The sequence below is a fragment of the Drosophila biarmipes genome, chromosome 3R, assembly GCF_025231255.1.
Source record: "Drosophila biarmipes strain raj3 chromosome 3R, RU_DBia_V1.1, whole genome shotgun sequence".
Taxonomy (NCBI): Eukaryota; Metazoa; Arthropoda; class Insecta; order Diptera; family Drosophilidae; genus Drosophila; species Drosophila biarmipes.
In genome coordinates this window covers 29,577,349-29,598,408 of record NC_066616.1, presented here as the reverse complement: position 1 = coordinate 29,598,408, position 21,060 = coordinate 29,577,349, and the positions used below count along the sequence as shown (strand labels likewise).

At 44.1% G+C, this 21,060-nt stretch overlaps 1 protein-coding gene across 1 annotated transcript; it reads right to left on the bottom strand.

Annotated features, from left to right (window-relative positions):
* Window positions 1-22: 22 nt before the first annotated feature.
* LOC108025240 (lateral signaling target protein 2 homolog) lies at window positions 23-20,795 on the bottom strand. Its single transcript, XM_017095586.3, has 5 exons — window positions 20,177-20,795; window positions 4,215-4,355; window positions 3,413-4,153; window positions 2,265-3,349; window positions 23-1,891 (listed from the first exon to the last, which is right to left on the bottom strand). The coding sequence occupies exons 1-5, from the start codon at window positions 20,210-20,212 to the stop codon at window positions 916-918; spliced, it is 2,979 nt and encodes a 992-aa protein (XP_016951075.1). The 5' UTR covers window positions 20,213-20,795; the 3' UTR covers window positions 23-915.
* Window positions 20,796-21,060: the final 265 nt, after the last annotated feature.

Here is a 21,060-nt window from a genome sequence, read left to right as displayed (position 1 = left end):
CCTTAAACAATACAAAACAAAGTTGATTTGATTGATTTTTATTTAAGCATAAAATTGCGTATATATCTTAAACTCAATATACAGATTTCTCGTTCGTTACATTCTTTATACAAGTTTGAATCAGAAAATATATATATATATGTTTATCTTTAGTGGTAATGAAGTTGTTATTATTGTTGAAATTCAATTTAAGGATTTCATCTTGCCACATACATCTACGTACTTATTTATTCCAGCTAGGTCAGATAGAAACGATTTAACATATGGGAATTAATACATATTAAATTACGATAAATCACAAAAAATGTTTTCGCAAAAATTTCTGCTACAATTAACGGCTACTAATCAGCTCGATGCGCTCGCACAATGATACTCAACGCTAGAAAAATATACATTTCATCTATATCTTTAACTGCAATATATAGTAAGGCCCTGGCTAGTGACAAAGGATTCTGCAAGGTTAAAGCTTACGCGTAGAAAACTCTTGTCCACACTAAAAGGTGCTTCCCCCTAAGCCCCGAAAACAAAACGAAGAACAGAAACAAAATGTGATATTCTTAAAATTCTTAAAATGCAAGCCGAACTCAAAGCTGGCGCTATCTTTTGATATGAACAAAGTGTCGCGTTAGTACAGACTGATGCTTTATTGTACACTCGTTTGATAGACGCTTATAGTTGGTCATTGTTTTGGAAATAAAAAATATATAGCTATGGTTATATATATATTTAAGATATATATGTTCTATATGCGCGAGCCCTGGCTGTGGTCATGTGGCCCCCTGGCATGGGATTAGGATTACGTATAAAATAAAGAAAACAATGTTTGCGGAACAATTGCGATTCACAGTTTGCTTTTCCTCCGATTCGGCCACATTTTTGGTCGTCAGCTGCGCCGGCTAGCGCCATGGGCCAGTCCTAAGAGGCGGTGGCCTGGACGCTCTGGACACTCTGCACTCCCTGGACCCCCATGCGCCCGCCCGAGCGCACTTCGCGCACATAGCAGTCCCGGCAGACGCGCACCGCCTTGGTCAGTCCGTATTTGGGCAGCGGAGCGGAGGCATTGGAGCACACGCCACAGAAGACGCCGCCGCAGTTGCGACAATGGTGACGCCGGCGGAAGGCAGTGAAGGGCGTCTGGCAGGCCATGCAGCGCGGCGCCTTGCCATCGGGAATCCAGGCCGGCGGAGAGAGCGTAGCCGAGGCGGACGTGGCCGAGGAGGGCATCTGGGTTTCGTTGTTGCTCTGCAGGCGCCGGCGACTACCGCTCCTGGCGCTCACCGGGGAGTTCTGCTCGGAGCTGGAGCTGGTGGAGGAGGCGCTGGAGGGTGTGTTGCTGCCCACGGAATTGTTGCGCTGCCGCTGAAGCTGGATCTGCAGCTGCTGCTGCTCCTGCTGACGCAACTGTGCGCTGCTGCCGGTGGCCGTGCTGGCTGCGTCCTGATCCCCAAGGCTCCGGCTGCGCGTCACATGCGAACGACTGGTGGCCATCGTTGCTCCACTGGGACTGCCCTCGCTCGCTTGACCCACCAGATCGATGGTATTATTTCGCTGCATACTGGCGCCGGCGGAATGGCGCTGGCCCGTGGTGGCCTGGTTGCCACCGCCGGCGCTGAACACATTGTCCAGCTCGGGATTGACCTCCTCCGCTGAGTAAATGCTTTGGTTGGAGCCGGCGCTCTCCTGTATCACATCGTTCTCGGAGGCCCGGAACTCGAACAGCTCCGACTCCTTTGTCTTTTCCGGTATGTCGATCTCCTCCTGGGCGGATGACATGTTCATGAGGAATACACTGCGCAGGATCTGGCGCAGATCGGAGGCGAAGTTCGTTTGCAGCTGGTCGGCCACGCCGGCGATGCAGACAAACAGGCGGTGCAGCAGGTTTTCGGTGCTCCTGAGGGTGGAAAAATGCATTAGTTTTGAATTTTATAGCTCCTCCAAAGTATCACATTAAATTAAATTATTATTTCCAAGAAAATGTTTGCCTTATCATAAATGGTTACTTTATAAGAAAACAAAAAACCTCAAATGATCATTGTATTGTTTTTATGACTTCTTAGAAGCAATAAGTGTTTCATTTGTGACTCATTTAATACATTTACGCAAACACAATTTATTTAATGTTTAATGAATAGCAATTAATAGATCCCTATATTGTATATGATTGTAAGTTTAAATCAATCAAAATAATAATAGTAGATAAAATTGTAGATAAACTCTTTAAAAATCTTATACTCTAAAAACATATTCCCACCACAGCTACTCACTTGAACTTTAGGCGTGCCGTGGTGTTGCGCATGGCCAGCGACACATCGTCGGACAGCGAGGAGGCGGCACTGGTGTCGCCGCTGGCCAGGTTCTGCTCCCGCTCCGGCTGACTTGGCTCCGCCTCGGGCGCTTCCAGGCTGCAGCGTTTGCGACCACTGCGCGTTGTGCGATGCGGATGCGGCTGGCGATGCTGATGCGGATGTGAGTGATGGTGATGATGATGGTGGTGGTGGTGCTGGTGGTGGCGCTGATGGTACCGCTGACTGTGACTCTCCCGGTGGCGTCCGCTTGGCAGGGCCGGTTGCTGTTGCATCTGCTCCTGGGACGCCTTGATTGTCGTGGGCTCGGCAAAAGGATCGGTGTCGCTGCTGGGCAGGCGCAGCCGCTGCAAGGTGCGGGTGGCCGCCAGCATGGCAGCACTGGTGCTGGGCTCCTCCTCCTCCGCCTGGCCCTGCAGCTCCCCCGTTCCGTACTCATCATCTTCGCTGGCCACGAAGTTGTCCGTGAGAGGAACCTCCTGGGGCTGCAGTAGATTGCCCAGATTGGTGTTGGGTATGAGGTAACCGGAGGCACAGTCAGCCGCCACAATGTCCTTGAGCAGCTGCTCCTCGTCCGTGTCATCGTCACTGCTTTCTAGCTCATCATCATCCTCCTCGTCGTCTTCGTCCTCATCATCACCATCGGTCCAGTCCGCTGGCGGATTTGTGGAACTGGTGGCCGCCGATGAGGTGGAGGCTATCGAGTGCGAGGGCGTGGGCGATGGGGCGGGCGAGGCGGTGGGCGTGCTGGTGGGCGACAGCGACAACATGGACGGAGAGCGCAGCGTAGCTCCCTCCACGGCAGGATTGGTGCTACTGTTGCTGTTGCTATTATTGTTGTTGTTGTTTCGCTGATCCACCAGCCGCTCCACAGTCCTGTGCGTATTTGTTGTTGTCCCCGCGTTGGTTGTGGTGGTGATGGTGGTGGTGCTGCTGCTGTGGTTGTTGTTGCTGCTGCTGTTGTTGTGGTTTTGAGTGCTGCTCGTTGTAGGAAGGGAGCTGTGTTCCGGACTGGGCGCCTCAATGCTGCTTGAGCCAAGGGGCACCTGAATGAAGAGGAGAAAATGCATTTAATCTCAATTTTCCTTAGCTTTCAATCCAAAACCCACCTTAGTATTGATGTCCTCGTTGGTGCACAGCAGCTTCTCCAGCTGGTACAGCTCCTGGTTGTTCAGATTGCGCAGGAGATCGCGGATCTTGATGAGAATGGTGCGGAAGGGACGGAACATCTCCGACAGCTGATCACCCGGCATGTCCATGTTGAGCGGTCCCTTGGCGTAGACCACCAAACCAGCAACAATGGCCAGCCGTGGAATGGAGAACATCAAACCAGGATCGAAGGCATCCACCATGTCCTGGTCGAGCAGCCCGATCTTCAGAGCCCGCTGCAGGGTCTCCGAGAAGAGCACGCCTATCCACTGCTGCATCTCGTACTCATGGCGGGACTTCACCTGCACCATGGCACTCACGTAGCTCAACTCGAACTCGGCGAAGAGTCGATCGAAGATCTTCAGACTCTCGTAAAGCTGTTCCGTGGTGGAGTCGTTCAGGTCCAGGTGCAGTGTCTTGCTGTTGGGCACATTGTTTTTCAAACACTGATCCCTCAGCAGGACACGCACGTTGCCCAGGCTCTTGGTCACCGCCTGGGCCAGCGGGCGCATCTCCTTGCTCTCCGTCTCCCGGTTCATTATGGAGGAGCCGGCGGCCAGGCACTCGGCGCCGAACCACAGCTGGCCGGCCAGATTCTCCTGGAGCACCTCCTCGGGGAACTTGGCGCGAAAGGCGCGAGGGTCGCGATCTTCGCCCAGGAGCTCCTCCATTATCAAGTTCGTGATGGCCAGCACTTTGTCCTGGGGAAAGAAGCCTTGCATAAGTATAATGCTGTATTATAATGTGATCCTAAGAACCCACCTGATTCTGTCGCAGTCTGCTGACCAGTCTGGTGCACCGATCCGGCTCCGCTCGTCCATCGAAGCTGTCCAGCTCGCTGGCCACCGCTGTGAGGGATCGATCTGCATGAAAGAAGCGGGCCAGCAGGGATTTGTCATCAGCCTGCAAAAGTAAAATGAAGATGCAATTTCGATGAGAAACTGGCCGTAGATAAGGTGCCCTCTTCCCGGTTTCCCCAAGCTTATCGCTGGCCAAGTGCAGCAAATTTATACGGGCAATCGCTGAACTTGAGGGATCGTGTGAAAGCTGCAGTGGCTGAGGGACTGGGGGTTGCGATGAAGGTATCACTATATGGTAGTACATGGCCGATGGCCGAGTGGCGATAAGAATGACTCAACGAGCCACTAAACACGTAGAAGCTATCATTCAGGCATACAGACGACCGGCTTAATTAGCACCACTAATTTTCGTTGATTTCACAACAGATCCACAAATCACGTATGTAAATACGGGGGACTTACAGTGACGTTCCAAATGGTAAATCACACTGTTTGGTGAGAAAGATAGTGCCGAAATAGAATTTATTACAATGTTATTAGGGGGAAATAAATTATAAATAAGTAGTATATATATAGATTTGATGAAATATGGGTGCATGAAGTATTATAGCGATCAGTCCCGGAGTAGGTTTATTTTTTATAGTTTTAAGGGTGATCCTAAACCAATGTTTATCTTAAGTTCTGGTACTACACTCTCGATCTCAGCTGTCAGATCGCCACCAACGATTTCGCAATCTGTGCTGTAAGCTGATACTGCGAATACAAATTGCCCGCCTCATATAGGGAACAGCAAAGAGGAAGCCTACCCATCAAGATGATGCAATCTCAGATGAGCTTTTGCCAGCCCACATGCAACAAGTGGGCTTAGCTGCAGAGTAGTATGTGCCTGAAATCTCAATGATCCATTAAATCACGTGGCTCTACTTAAGCGGGGCTGCCAGCCCCAACAAGTCGCACGAGATCACATTAGAGGCCAGGGAAGAGTTCGGAGAGCCTGGCGATAAAGCAAGTTATCGGCGGTTGAACTTGTTTTCACCGGGCTTTGTTGCGAGTTGTTCGGTCGTTCGGTTGTTTCAGTGTTTCGCATATGTGCTCCGCTTAAACTCAAACACCGAAAGCGGCAAGAGCAGCTGGCCGTGGTGGAAAGGAAACAAATGCACGAAACGAAATGTGTTTATTATAAAGGTAAACACGTCGAGTCCGAGTCAAAAGCATTGACTCCCCGCCTCAGACTCAAAAACTGCGCAGTTTGGCAGGTTTATCGCTGGGCTGCCAGTTGGAGGCACTCACTCGGCGAGCCGGAGGTTTTGGGTATTCGAGGTGGCAACGAAACCTCAACTCGCATTCGAATACGAGTGTACTAAATGGCTAGTATGGCTGGCAAATTGTTCAAGGGAAATTGGTGCCACAACAAAGACTAATTACGCTACCAGTTAGATTTTCACACAGAGAAAACAGTCTGAGAATATATCAGCCTGCACTTCGAATACTCATTAAACGTTAAATTCTGAGAATTGAAACATGTATCTTTCAGATTGCTCTTCCTTATTCAGAAAGCACAGTTGAAAAAAGTTTGATACTTAGTGAATACTATAAGTATTCAGATCTTTTAAATTGGTTAATATTAAAAATCTTGTAGTCTTATAATATTTTTATATTATTAAAAGATATTCTTAGAAAACAAAAACAGTCACTAACTTTTTCCCCATTTTTCTCCGTGCAGTTACGCCATGAAATATGAAAAAGTAATAACGATTCCATATGAGCCAATGCAAGTGAGTGGCTATGAATGAATCACCCCACGCGATTCGACTGAATCGATGCAGAATATCGTATTAGTTTTCTGTTTTTCACATTTCGTCATAGGCCCAAGGGTGAAGTTTGTTTGCCTTTTTTGTTTTGCCATTTGTTTACACAACAATTAAATGGGCAAAGCTCTAAAATGTTTGAGGTTCGCATTCTGGCTCTGGCGTGTGTTGGACTCTCCATTTCAGCCGCACAAATACAGGAGAATGACAGCAAAAAACGAATAAGAAGTCTAATTGAGAATTATAAATTATATAAACCGAGCAAGGCCATGCGTAAATAGTTCAATGACTGCCCAAGAATCCACCGCGGCCCCCGCGGATTCCCTGTTGGCCGTCATGACGACGCTGGCCAAAACGTTGTCGACGCCAGCCACTTTTGTAAGTGCCAGTCGTTGTAACCATTAATTAGCGTCGCAATTTGGAAGCCAACTGGTTCTCAGGGGTGCGATCGGGGTTCTGGGAGTTCCATATACGAAGGAGTCCCATATATGGTGGATAAGGAAAGAACGCTTTGGCTGATAAGAAATAATTCTTATACTATCTGGTGGGAACCCCATATAATACCATGTTTAAAATATTATACTTTATTATAAGTATTTTCTAAACACTTTTTTATGGAAGCTTATGATAAGAAATATCGGAAAACAAGGTCAGGGTATAATAGAATTGCATTTAACCTTCAGTTTCAGAGAATCCTTTAAGCATGTGGCTTATGAAAACACCATGTTCAAGTTATAATAATTTCTTGTTAGTATTTTTAAATACTTTTTTATCTAAGCTTATGATAAGGAGTACAAATATCGTTCTTATAACATTTTCACATTGAAATGAATGTTGAACCTTTAGTATCAAAAGTATCCTTATACCATGTCACACGCATATTTCACAATCAGCATTTACTTAGCCTTCAAGTTAATAATGAATTATTCTCAAGAGCCATTTACATGCCTCATAAATACATAAAATGTTTAGCTAAGTCCCCAGTGCAATTAAAGAGTTAAAAACCCCGGCAACAGCCGGCTGACAAAAAGGCAAAAGTTAAATGGTAATTAAAAATTTTAAGCTTGTTTCGAGCCCAGCGGAACGCGGAGAAGTTGGAGGAGGCAGGGGGTTCCAAGGACTTCGATGGCACTTCTTGCCAAGCTAAAATGTACACATTTATGCCATCCAGAGAGGAAATGAAGCTTCGTGACTTATTCATTGCGATGGCTCTTGAACAGTCGTGATAAAGTATTAGCCACTTTTATTTGCACTTTAAATTCTGGCAAATTTAAACGCAGGTAGAAATAAAGCAAACATTTGGGGAATTGATTGGCGTGCAAAATGTAGCAAAACAGCATTTGCTGCGTCGCCAGCAAAGGTTCTTTGACTCTGTTTACCCCTAAAACAGACCACACCTTTGGATTAATATCCGACTTTGCTAATATCTGAGCACATTTGTGTTTATCCACCGAGATATTTGCATACCGAATGGCTGGCAACTGCCTTTGTCAGGTATTTTAATTGTTGTTTCAACTGGTTTGTGTTCAATCAGCTAATTAAGGGTGAGTAACCCCTCCCCCGTCGCCAGAGAGCAACTTGCTGTTCACGCCGATAACAGAAACAGCAACCGCACAGATATGTAGATACAAAGATACATAGTCGCATGGACATCTAGAGATACAGAACCGTATCGCACTTATGGAGGTGGGACCAAATTTGCTGCTCGACTTGGTGTGGGTGAGAACCACTTTCAGTTCCAGTTGAAAAGAAAACAAATGACGCCAGAGTGAACGCAAAATGCAAATCTTAAAAGGAAGTACTCAAACTGGCGTCCGAGAATTACGGTTAAGCCTTCCATTAAGAGCCGTGAGATATTGTGGGTTCAACTTTCTAATTGCAAACTGAAAGAAACTGCTTTTGTTTTTATAACAGGTATTTGTGCTTTAATAAAATAAATTATAATGAATTAGTGATGAGTATTTATATTAGGAGGTCCTAACTAACTCTACATATTTAATGACTAGGGTCTATTGATCTAACTCAATTTTATAAACACTTTAACTTGTGAAAAAGGTGATCACAGGTTATTTGCTAGTAAAATGTTAAAATTACTATTTAACTACCTGTTCAGCATATAATTAAATGTAACTTGAGGGTACAAATTATTACAATTTGTGTTAAAAAGCAAAACACTTTAATAACATTGTCGCCAAGCCGGCAATTTGAATTTCAGATATGCATCTAAATTCTAAATTTAATTTATGCAAACCGAAAATTAAATCGTTTTCCAGCTCAAAGGCTGTGATTTTCTCCATCTGACCATAAGGCCAGCTGCCTGACGTCACAGATGGCCGTAGCGGTGACCTCGCCACGCGCAACAGGCTGCCTTCCCACCCAGTTATCCTTGAGGGCAGCCTGTGGCAAGGACGCAGGCCAGACGGTATGTGTCTGTATCTATGCGAATATCTGGCCTCATTGCCCCCAAGGCAATTTGCACTCGAAGGACCAAAGGCAGGACGTTTGCTGGGTTTGCTGACGCAAAGGATTCTCGCCGAAACACGCACTTGACATTGAATATTCGCACGGTTTTTAGATTCCTACTTTTAGACAGCTGCTGTTGCTTCGTTTCGCTTTAATTTCCATTAGAAATTCGCAATTGGAGCAGCGGCGTCTAGAAATGGCAAATGAGGTGGGTCCGGGCCAAGAGTCACGACCCCGCTAACGATTCAATTTGGTCCCGGCACCTGCTGTCATCGGTTAATTGAGATACGTCTGGAAAAATACCTCCTGAGCTGGGCGCTACCGATCAATTGAATTCAATTTCTGCACAATTCCCGCTGCTCAAACTGCAAATTAAGCGCCTAATTTAATTAGCTCAAATATCAATTGCAAGTGCTAAAAAACTTTTCGCAGTCAATAGATGAAAATGAATTCACGTGAATTTGCCAGGCGACAATTGGGAAATTCCAACAAAAATCATTTTATAAAGCAATTATAATAGAATAATATTTTAAATATTTACTTTTATAATGCTTTTCGCACTCCCATAGTCTGACTGACGTATTTTAAAAATCATAACACGTTTAGATAGGAGAAATTATCGTTCTATTACTATTATTAACCGGCAATGAAAAGCGGCAGAAAATGCGTCGCAGCTAAAACAATGAAAACAACTGTTTGAAAGTGTGAGAAAAGTATAGAAAACCTGTAATACTTATAAAGTACTCCCCCCCCCTCGACTGGCCTGTGATATAGGGGAAAACCACTCGAAGCAAAACAACGATTAAGTTCCAAGAATCGGTTAATCAGCCATTCGTATGAGTAGAGTGATACATTTAGCGAATTACTCCTGCGGAGACCCTCGAAATGCGTTGAAATGGCATTACAACATCTTCGGCGGATGAATTAATGGGAAATTCGCTACACCCCCGCTATAAGGCAGACCATCCACCAGACGGAGAGAGATAGACCGAGTGAAAACTGAGTCACGGTCAAACCGTATATAAATAAATGAGGCTGATAAACAAATGAAAGCTGCTCGCGTAAGTATAAAGATTCAATATCAACGCAGCAGATAGCTTTCTCAACAGAAAGGGAACAACGGAAACTCTTTATGCAGGACCTAATGGTAGAGATAACGATTCGAAACCAAGAAATACAAAACTCGAATCCGCACAAAAGCACCATAAACCGAACCGAAATAAACCGAATTATGGAGGGTGCATTCAACTCTCTCGCTGGTCAAACAAAGTCGCAGTGAATTATACAAATTACGAGGGTTATACCCTTGCTAACGCACAAACCGGAAGTCGCCTTAAGGATTTTTATTTTCGCTAAGCCGAGAAGAGTTGAACGAACCACAAAATTAACACTTTATATCCCCTCAGATACGATCTCGAGCCAGCCAAACCAGCGGTCTTTTTGCTGTTTATTATGTCATAACGAATTCAATTTCTCAACAAATCGAACGGAAAATTTGCATATCGAAATTACCCAATGTAAATGCAGAAGCAGAAGGGCAAAAACAGCTGGCGAAGGCAAATCAATGCGGAAGAGATGACAAAATGCGCCCAAGAGACGAATGCCAATAAAGGCCATTAAATAAATTGGATAATAATGGATGGGCGGGAGGGCCCCTGGCGGGCGGTGAAAGGGCGGAAAGCGGGGAAGCGGCCGGAGAAAGAGGTCGCATCATCGACCCCATTGCATATTCATGAGGCCCCAAAATGTGTCGCAATCGGCGATAAAACAGGGGCCAGTGGGGGCTCTCGTCTTGAAAATCACTTTGTCACCGCTCTTTGGCTTTGTTTTTATTTTACTTTTTGTTTTTCTCCGTCTTTTTATTATCGGATCAACAGGTTATTCCTGGTATACATTTCCAGGGGATGATACAGATCTTTATAATCAAATTAAATGCCATATTGCTAAAGCGTAGATTTGATCAAAGAAAATAGCTCTATAAATAAATGTTATGCTAAACTAGAAAGCTTTTAACTAATTGAAAAAAATGTTATTATATAGTATAGATATAAGTAAAAACATCCAATACTCTGGATTTCCTTTATAAGAAAATATAGTAAAATTTTAAAAAGTATTGTGTTAATATAATATTATTTAAATAATAAAAATACTACTAATTTATAAGAAATATTATCGTATACATAAGATATAAGAAACGACACCCAATATTCATGGATTACCGAGACTCCCAACTTGCTAGCACTCTTATAGACTTCGGAAAAGATACTGAAACTTTAGTACCACTAATCAGATTAACCTTAAACTTCAGGGGTACTTTCCACCTTTTTGGAGCTGTGCGTATCGAAACGTGGAATTGAATTCCCAACCGCATTTCCTACGGCTTCTCGCTCCCCCAATGGATGGTGTTGGGATTTTCCGCTGCCTGTGAAGCTCTGCCACTGGTATTTATTAATCTTGACACTGCTCCCGATAATGCCCCCCACCAGGCCGACAATGACAACTGAGGAGATAAACCGCACCGCAAATCGCTTTCACTTTCCAGCGAGGGTTAAAGTGCGTTCGTCCGGCACTCGGAAGTGTCGATAATTGAGTAACCGAGCGGCGGTCTCCAGGAGGGGAGTGGGTTCCAGTCGGAGCAGCTGGCAGCCGTACGTGCAGTACGTGGGCGTTGGCGTCCACACGCGCATCCGATCTCCCGCTCCTCTCATTGATATGCCGGCCACAGACACGGCGAGAAAAAACGCAGGCCCAGACTCGCTTTGCCGCCTTATGCAACCGAGCGGTGCACTGAGAAAATTTTACAAAGACTTATTATTATTCTCAACACGTCATCAGGGCTTTACCATGTAATGTGTTACCACATTTCGTAATTATACAACTTTTTAAGACTTTTTCACTATCGCAGATCTTGAGATTTTATCAGTCTTTGGGAGGATAGTTTGTAGTTTTGAATACTGATTTTTAAATACGCCAGGAAAATATTTAACAACCGAATTATGCTTTTAGTTTAAAGTTTAAGGAGAGAAAACTTGTTGATTTCCCCCAGGTAGATCTCAAGATAGATTTCAAGATCAAAAGGGTCTAGGAAAACCTAGGTAAAAGTGTTCTAGATGAAAAATGGTTTCAGCTTTTCTTAAACTACTTAACAATAAACGAAATTCTAGAATTAATATTATAACTTTTGCAAAATGTTATTCATTAAATAATAGTAAATATTTAAGGTTAATGTTCAGTTAAAATCCCTATAATCTGCCTAGTCTTCATATCTGGTATATTTTCGAATTTTTCTAGACTTAGGGTTTTTGTGGATTAATTTTTATTCAAATTTCTCTAGTTCTGACTGATAATAGTAATACTTAATTAAAAACACCCATATCAGCAGCTTTTTCTGACCGTGCGGCAGGGCAACAAAGTGTCGCGGTCGGCTGATAAGACCGCTCTGGACGCTCCAATCCGCAGGGCCTCTTGGTCGGGAGCGGGGAGTAGGAATGGGACTGCGGCTCGGGATTAGGTAATAAGTGGGACGCAATGGCCGGCGGTGTCTGGCGGGCGGGCGAGCGCAGTGCAATCCGCAATGGAAGCCGCCGTTCGCCGCCATTCGAAAGTAGGAGAGTGGAGAGTGGCTGCCATCCAGTCCACAGCTGCGGTGGCCATTGCACTCGCTCCTCCTCGAGGAGATCGACTCGATGTGAATGTGAAAATTTCACCGCTTTTACTTTTCCCCCGACTGACCATCGAGCGCCGACCGTTGGTTTGGCCATTTGAAAAGCGTTTTTATTTTGGGAAACTGTCTGCGCGTCTGGCAAAAAGCGTAACGAATAATTGACATATTGGTCGGAGCGGCGAGCTGGCGGAGTGGCGGGCACGTAGTCTGCCTTGGCACAATCTCCCCGCCGAGATGGCCAATGAACCAAGTGGTCCACCTTGGCTTGCGAGTTGAGCAATGGCCGTGCGGCTCGGAGGGATGGTGGAGAGGCCAGAAAGATGGTTTCTAAGCCACGTTTGACCCGTAATACGAAATTATCAGGCCGGTGGCCGGGGAAAAGTGATCAATAAGTTGCCCAAAGCCCCACCAATCACTCGGCTCACTGGACAGCCGTCAGTCAATTGTGATAACACGACGACCACAATCAATGTGAAAACATTGTAAAGTAATTTCAAACTATTTGTTGTGCTTCGGCGGCGGCAGCAGTAACAGGAAATTACCGAGTAAATATGCGGATTAAGTTGCTAGCCAGTGTTTAACCAACATTCACGAGCCCTGCCTTCCGCAAAAGGAGGGTAAATAAGGAAAATAATCGAACCGAGCTACTTTGTGGCAAACAGAAAAGGGAACTCAACCAAGCAAAGCCGCGAGCGTGCAGTAAATTATTTGATTTTCGTTTCGGATACCTATATACATTACACAATCTTATCGCAAACGTAAAGATATGGACGACATAAATGGGCTACATATGTTCCACGGACCGATAAAGGTCGGACCATCTAAATATCGATCGTTGGAGGGGCTCGAGAATCATAAGTCAGCATCTGTGGAAAATTACTCAGCGAAGCTTCTATCGAAGTTGCAGTGGAAATTAGTGTCATGGGAAAACTCGGAACCCAGCTATTAAGATAGCGAGCTAATCTATATGATCTCCGAGAATCTACGCTTTACACTTCCCTTACATCTTAGTCGGAATCATGATAATCGCCGTAATCATGCGCATATAATTATTTCCTGTTTGCCATAATAATAACAATATTACTTATTGGGTCATGACTGGAGGAATAACAATTTTGTTTTGCCTTGTATTGTACTTATCAGCGGTGCTACTCTCCTAATGAAAATAAATCGAATTTAAATAGGTCTTACTGACTAGGCTGGTGTTTGCCCAGTTCTATTCAAATGGATTGATACTTAAGTCCCAAGGAATTGTAAATATTTTAAAAAAGTGTCTTATTAATAACATTATGTTAATAGGGCAGTGTTGAAAAGATATAATCCTACTAAGCCCTTTTGAGATTCTTATGGTTTTATCACCCCAATTTCAAAGGGTCTTATGAAATTCAATTTTCTTTGGTTCATGACAATATATTCCCTTCTTAGTCATTATTTTTGTACAATCTCTTATGTCGACACGTTTTTACTAAGCTTCGTGTGCTCAATTCTTCAATACATGACGCTCACACTTTTTCCATGGATTACGTATTATTATCTGTATTCTCTGGATCGACCTAATGCGTCACTTAAACCCACTAAATAGCGCATGGGGCACGAACACTTGGACACCAGGGACCTGGGCATATGTGCTCAGTATTATCAACTAATTTCGTGTTAATTTGTTATACTTTCCCAGTGGAAAAAATTCAAGCCATAGCCGACAGGTGACAGACTAATGTTTTGTTATTTGTAATTCCCCCGGGAAATTAGAGGCGGGCTCAGGGAAGGAGATACTCAAAACAAGTTGATTAACTCATCCAAAGCAAATAAAATTGTTAAGCTGAATGGAAAGACAACCTCAAGTCAGGTCACGTGCTATCGTTTCAGTGGATTACGCTCGAGAGATTGACAAAACGACGACCTCAAGTGGCAACGTGTGGAATTCGATGCTGTAATCTATTAGAGGTGTCGCAAAAGGCAATATAAGAGTTTATTCACTAGAATATCTTATCTGGTTTCATGAAAAATATAAAACAAACCAAACACATTATATCAACCTGAAGACAAGTGGTAGATATGGCATCTATGAGTCACTTTCTTTCGAATTCCACAAGAATGCTGTTTGCCACGATAGTTGCTGAAAGCAATTCAATTTATCAAGTTATAATCACCGCTTAATCGGATGATGGCTGCCTTATTATCTTAACTATTTTGATATCAATGTGCCAATCTATGTCAAATTCCCAACTGATTTCCTAGTAACCTCTAGTCATGAAAATGATAATGTCAAATGTCTATCTCGAGGCAATGTTTTAAATACTTTCATCAGAACCTGGATTACTCCCAATTAAATATCCAATACTGATGGTTCCGATGAAATGATAATTATGATAACCTGTCAAACCCCCTAGTGATCAGCAGGTTAATTCACAATTTGATTAGCGATTAGAAATGACAAATGTCTGTCTTTCAGTCGGCAGATTGGAGTCGCTTTCAGGTGCCTTCCATCAGAAGGCTGTTTATCAAGACTTTCGTAATGTTGGCAGGCAGTCAACAGGCGGCAGTCGACAGGCGACAGTAGACATTTGTGGCCCACCTCGGCGGCCTTTGCTGTACTTTGCGCCATGCTTCACTTTACTTAACCAGACTAGAACAGCGAATTGGGGCCAGCGGCGAGCAGAAGCAGAAGCAAAAGTCGTTAACGGTGACGCCGGCAGTGGCGGCACATGTCAATATGGCCCAAATTAAGTGCACCGAAAGAAACAGGTTGTTGTTGCTGGCACGAGCAACTGGCAGGCATTCACACAGCCACAGGTAAACAAACGCAGACACAGATACGTTTACAGATACAGATACATTTACAGATACAGATACTGGAGCGAGTGCCGAGTTACAACTACATTGTTGCACTGCTTGTCCAACGGGTCGTACACGCACCGAGTCCATTCATGGCGCACAGATGGTGAAAATGAGCCTCAGGCAGTGGCTTTATTTGTACAAGCGGTGTAATATATTGTGCAGTGGGTTTCAGAACAGTAAAGCGCCTAATGGTGTTAACAAATATGGTGGAGATTGCATTAACTGGGTTAAAATGAAGCAGCAAACTGGGCTTTATGATAATTTCTTCAATGATTTACTATTGTAACTTGTAACCCTTTTTATATGATAAGAAATAAGCCAATTTTTGTGGTTCTAAACGAGCCTGAAGAGCAAACCAAACCCAAGTAAATATAATGCTGCCCACATTTTGGTTAATAATAGCTCTCCCCGAACAGGTTTCTCTGCTGTTTATCTTTCTACTTATCGTAATTATTTACTTGTAAGGTCGTTTCATAATGTGGTTAGGATTGCGAAACGCACTGTATCCGCATCATTGAAACAGAAATGAGGATTATAATCGGCTGCAATTAACCTGGCTGGCTTCTCCTTCGCCTTTGCCAGAAAAGTATTTACTCTGGGCTCTTATTTCTTTCATTTTTACAAGTTTTGGGTTAAGAAAGCGTAAATAAGTGAATTTTATAAAGCTGCTTGAGGAGCAGAGCCCAGACTCCCCTCGCTTCGCGCGGTTCATTCAGCTGGTTACTATCGTCCAGTCATGACTTTCTTGGGCTCAATTGTTAAACGGCTCTTATTGTTGTAATTTCCATTTTGCCAGCTCACGCTTAATTGTTTTGTGGATAATTTTTGTTGTAATTTTTTTAAAAAATTTTTGGAGCCACAAGTCAGACTGCCAGAGTTTATTGTGTTAATGGCCGATTTCGTGCTGACGACGCAACTGACTTTAATTGCACACCTTTGCAACATGCTCCAAAAACCGGGGGAGTTCGAGTCTTCGCGGGAGAGAAGTATATTTGAGAAACAACCGAAAATAATTGTAGAAACGAAACAAAAAGCCAAGCCATCAACGATTAAAAAAACAGCAGACATCGCCAGCCACCCATGGATTTCACTTTTTTATGGCTTACTTTTGTTTCTTGGCGATTCGGGCCGTAAAACAATTCAATGCCAACTTCAAATGAGTTTCTGGCAAGCGCACAAAGCCAAGACATACGAGGGATATCGTTTGGCAAACATGAAGTCAAAAAAATATGTCCAAGCTCAAGAATTACCCAGTCTTTGTTGGAGAACCCTATGAATGCCTTTGTTTCGGCACTGGGAAGAGCCAGCGAGCATCGCAATCTGACTGCCAATTCGAATCTGAATCTGAGCCATGTGCTGATCAGCCAGCAGGCACGATTTCAGCCCGCACCCACTATTTCTGCCTTATATCATTATACATGCTTACGTATATATTATTCATTCATCGCCAAACATTTATAATCAAGTATCTAGCGGCAAGCGGGGAAAAAATTATAAAAGTGTTTGCTTTATCGTCTGTACAATACTTCCTATATACAGTATGTGGTGTACGAGTTTAGATGGGAATACGTATTGTATTTATGCAAGCAAATTAAATATGGCCGAGTGATGTAATGCTATTGGTTTTGGGACCACAGATCGGCAGTCCGCTGTATCAGAGATAATCAATTACAGACGCCTGTGGCGCGTGCCGCCTCCTTTCGGAGTTTCGGTGGCCCCCAGTTCGCCAGTTGGCAGTTCCATTGACTGCGTATCCGATCGCGTTTTTTGGGATCTGGGTTTCGGGGCAGTCGCCTCTTTCCCAGCCTCCATTGTCTCGGTTTCTCCGCGCCTTTGTCTGCCTTCGCCGCGACGTCGGTTTCATTTTTATGAAAATTTATATGCACAGACGGGCTAAAAAACAATTGCATTCACTGCAATACCCTGCCTGAAGGTATTTCACATGACTGGGTGTCTCTATTTTAAGCAGAAATTATTATAAATTTATTGTAACATTAATTACTCATTCCAGGTTGTTTGTACAATCGCTTTACCCTGTAAAGAAGTCAGGACAGTGTTGCCACACTACAATGCAAAGCAATCTCGTATTATTTACCTCCAAATGGCAATGCCACATAGTGCTGTTATCTGCCTGATTGTCTTCCCAGCGCACCGAAACCTACTCTGTGATAAAATCACCTTCAATTGCTCATTCAGTGTTGTGCTCGATAGTTTCTCTGCAATAGAATGCGGCGGACAGGGTTGACACGCCACAAAGCAAAGCAATCTCGGATTATGCAATGCGATATGGCAATGCCTTGCGACACATCTGGCAACGCTGCGGCTCGCTGTTTCTGTTTATTTTCGAATCGCAACAAAAGCGACCTCGGGCAAAAGAATCTCACTTTGCAGGAGAAAGAAAGTTGACACAATCACAAAGACGAGACGGGAAAATAAAGAAAGAAAAGAGAAGACCAGGAAGCAACTGCGGGAAAATTGTGTGCAGTCAATGAATGAAAAAGAAGAGCAGTGATGTTGAGATGCCAGACGAAAGAGTTGTTGCACACAAAGACACCGAGAAAACGAAAAGTACGAAAGAAAAGCAGAAACTTTAGACGTCTGTGTGGATTTTCCGTTTCGTTTGGAAGGCATTTTCCACCACCAAGAAAATAAGGAAAACCCGCCGTTATTTATGAGTTGCATGGTGGGTGGTTGGGGGAATGCTGGGTGGGTGGATGGTTGGCTCGAGGCCGATGGGGAGAAGTGTGTTAATTAACAAAGCAAAGTAGAGAGCAACTAACTGCCGGGCATCCGGAAAGTAAACCAAAGAAAACCGTATTTCCATTTTGCTTTGATCACTTTTGCAGAGCCAATTGGAATTTCCGAATGCATTTAGAGCGTAATAAATCAAGCAGCGAAGTCTTAACGAGGTTTTCAATTACTTATGGCCAAAGAGTTATTTGAAAATTGAGGAAATACAAAACCTTATTATTGGATTTATTTGTTGCTCTTAATATAACGAGTATTTCCTAATTTTTATTTGATTTTTAATGATGAATCATGGGCGGCGCCTTAAATTTAACTGCCAATAAAAATTGGCAACAGTAAACTTGATTTTCCACCTCTTACACTTTGTTATTGAGAATAACAACACTGAGTACGAATTGTAAGTGGAATGTTACTCTATGCCAATACCCAAAAATCCAAAGCACTTCAAACTGTGACTTAAGCGACACTTTCCACCCTTTAATCGATAAATACCTAGCCTCTTCGATCACCTGCCATTGAACGTGATGCGCAGGCAAATCCCCACTCACTCCTCCGCTCGGCGCAATCTTATCTAATCGAAGTGCCAGATACAGATACAAGTACTGACAACAATACGGTCTACGCTGCCCGGCGGGCTCCTCCCGGCCATTGAGCACTGGAAAACATAAACATCCGAGGCCCTTCTGCCCACAGACCAGACATCTGTTTGCCATTTGATTCGGATTCGGTTCCCCCGTGTGGATCCCCTCCGCAACCGTGGGTCTCGACACTGACCTCCACACACCAGGTAACCGAGGTCGCACAAACAAACAATGTATCCATATAGCCACAGCCATAGCCACCGCCATATAGGGTGTTTGCCTTTGATTTAATGGATTTGCGTGTAAATTGCTTCTAATTCCATTTTCCTACTCTTGAACCGAACACACTCCGTATAAATAGAAATCTGGCGACGGCAATCAAAATGTCAAACGGATTGACTGATTGACGACCGATCGGGAGGAAAATTGGAAGAGGGGCACGAAAGTCGCTCCATCGGCGATGTATTTTTGGAGGCTAGGGTCTGGCGGTTCACATCTACCGTGTGTATATTCCAGACGTCCGAGAGCAAGGGGCTCTCAAAATAGAAACAGGCCGGCTTCGGTAGCGGGGAACTTTACCTTCCTTAAAAACTGAAACTCATATATGATATGGTATAGGAAAATAGGAAGGATTTTGAAATGAGGGGTTATACTTGGAGAGTTTGTTAAAATAAAGAAAAACTAATGGTATCATTGACTTTATATAATAAAATATGATTTGTTATTAGTACTTTTACTTTGTTGTACTATATCTTGACAAACATATATTGAAAATATATAAGACTGTCCTTTAATATTGGCTAAAAATTGATGTTTTTCCTATATCATCCCACTTTATAACTTTTTTGTACAATCTCGAAACCACATATCTTTAAAATATGTAGTTTTTAGACATAGTTCCTAAATAGTGGTTAATAATGGATATTTTTCATATACCATGTTACATATTTTAACTTTTTTGTGCAATCTTGAAACCACACATCCTCAAAATATGTCATTTTTAAACAGTGTACTTCAAGTAATGGGTAATAATAAATACCCCACGGTATCTGTGAGGTTTTAAGAGTGATAAATTCGTTCTAAGATCCGCTTTCGCGAGCATAGACTGTAAATTGGAACTGCTCGAATGAGGTGGGCTAAAAATAGACTCCTCCAATCGCTGGAGCTTTGACACTGTTTTCCCAGCGATCTCGAGTGATCTTCCACACGGCGACAGAGCGGGACTTCCCCCCCAGAGCGGAACAGAACAGATCCCAAATTACCAGGCGCAGATACATAAATTAGTGGGCCTTAGCTTAGCTTTAGCTGCTTTTGCTGGTAATTTGCAACACGAACGGCCTGGCGCCATATTTGTTTTTGTTGTTACTCGGGTACGTGTGCCTGTGAGTGTTTCCAATTCGAATCGAGAGTGCAGTTCGCACACACGCCGCACAGATGTTGTGCAAAGGCTGAGATGCAGTTGCTGCAACGTCAGCGAATGCGAATTAATCATCGGAAACGAAATGCGGTTGGAGCCCAGCTGGCCGCGGCAGTGCGAGCGAGAGGGGGCTAGCGTATAATAAGCCAGGGCCAGGCGCTGACGTCACAGCGGCACAGTTAACACACACGTACACACACAGGCACCGTGCTTTGACACCATTTGTTGCTCTCCCTCTCCGCGCTCCGCACCTCTCCGCACCGCACTCTTTTAATTAATTACGCTCTGCTCCACTCTCTTTTGTTGTTCATTGTTTTTTTTTTTAGTGATAAGCAGGCACTACTAATCGGGTTATCGCTCATAATTTATGCGAAAATAAAAGAAACGAGTAAACAACAACTGTACCTTGGGTTTGTTCAGCCACTTGCGAAACGTGTCCATCGCAGGAGAGTGTTTTTTCCCAGCTGCAGCTCCACAGTTGTTGCTCTTCCTCTGCTCCTGCTCCTCCTTCTCCTTCGCCTCCTCCTTCCACGCGCTTCTTGTTGTCCTTGCTCTCGCACACAAACACACTCACACTGGCGCACTCGCGCACCAACACACAGGCGCGCGCGTGTGAGGCAAACCAAACAAAACAAAGGAGCAGTGCAACTTGTTTTTGGCAAACTGCTAAATGCACATTACTGACTTTAACACTTTTCGCGGATTTTGTTTAAATGCCTCGTCGCCTTTGTTTTGCGTACGCTTCGCCTATCGCTGTTTCGTTTTCTTCTCACTTTTCGTGCTCCTCACACGCGTGACTCTGCGGTCTCATCACTGAAGCTGCATTTCCCTCGCGGAAACTGCGTCGAATATCCTTTGAGAGCCTGCAGGGGTCGTGCGTCGCAGCGGAAGCGGAAACTGGCGAACAACTCGCTTGCTAGCTATTCCATTAAACTCGCGCAGCTCATCCGCCCTTCGCGATTTCCGTCGACAGCGGAGCGTCCGTGCGTTGCGTTCAAAGTTTTTTTTTCGAGTGCAGTGTGGCCGTTCGTCGGTGGTGGCCTTAGCCGCCAAGAGTGGGGTGTTCTTGGCAGTGCGGAAAAATCCTAAAACTATCGATTGAGGCGATGGTTCATTTTGTTTTTACATTTTCGAATATAATAAAGAAAGGGGAGTCCCAATAAATATAAAGAAACAAGGATAGCGTATCACATAAGCAATGGCAACTTTGTAAAGATTGATATGGCTTATTATTACTGCTATCTTGGGTTGTACCAAGCTCTATTGGGTCGAAAACATAATTTACAGCT

What these genes read in the sequence shown, in the direction of transcription:
- LOC108025240 (XM_017095586.3), bottom strand. Translation starts at nt 20,212, where the DNA reads ATGGACACGTTTCGCAAGTGGCTGAACAAACCCAAG. An exon ending in AGTGGCTGAACAAACCCAAG is followed by an intron (nt 4,356 to 20,176) that starts GTACAGTTGTTG and finishes TTACTTTTGCAG; the next exon opens with GCTGATGACAAATCCCTGCT. An exon ending in ACGGCACGCCTAAAGTTCAA is followed by an intron (nt 1,892 to 2,264) that starts GTGAGTAGCTGT and finishes TTCCACCCTCAG; the next exon opens with GAGCACCGAAAACCTGCTGC.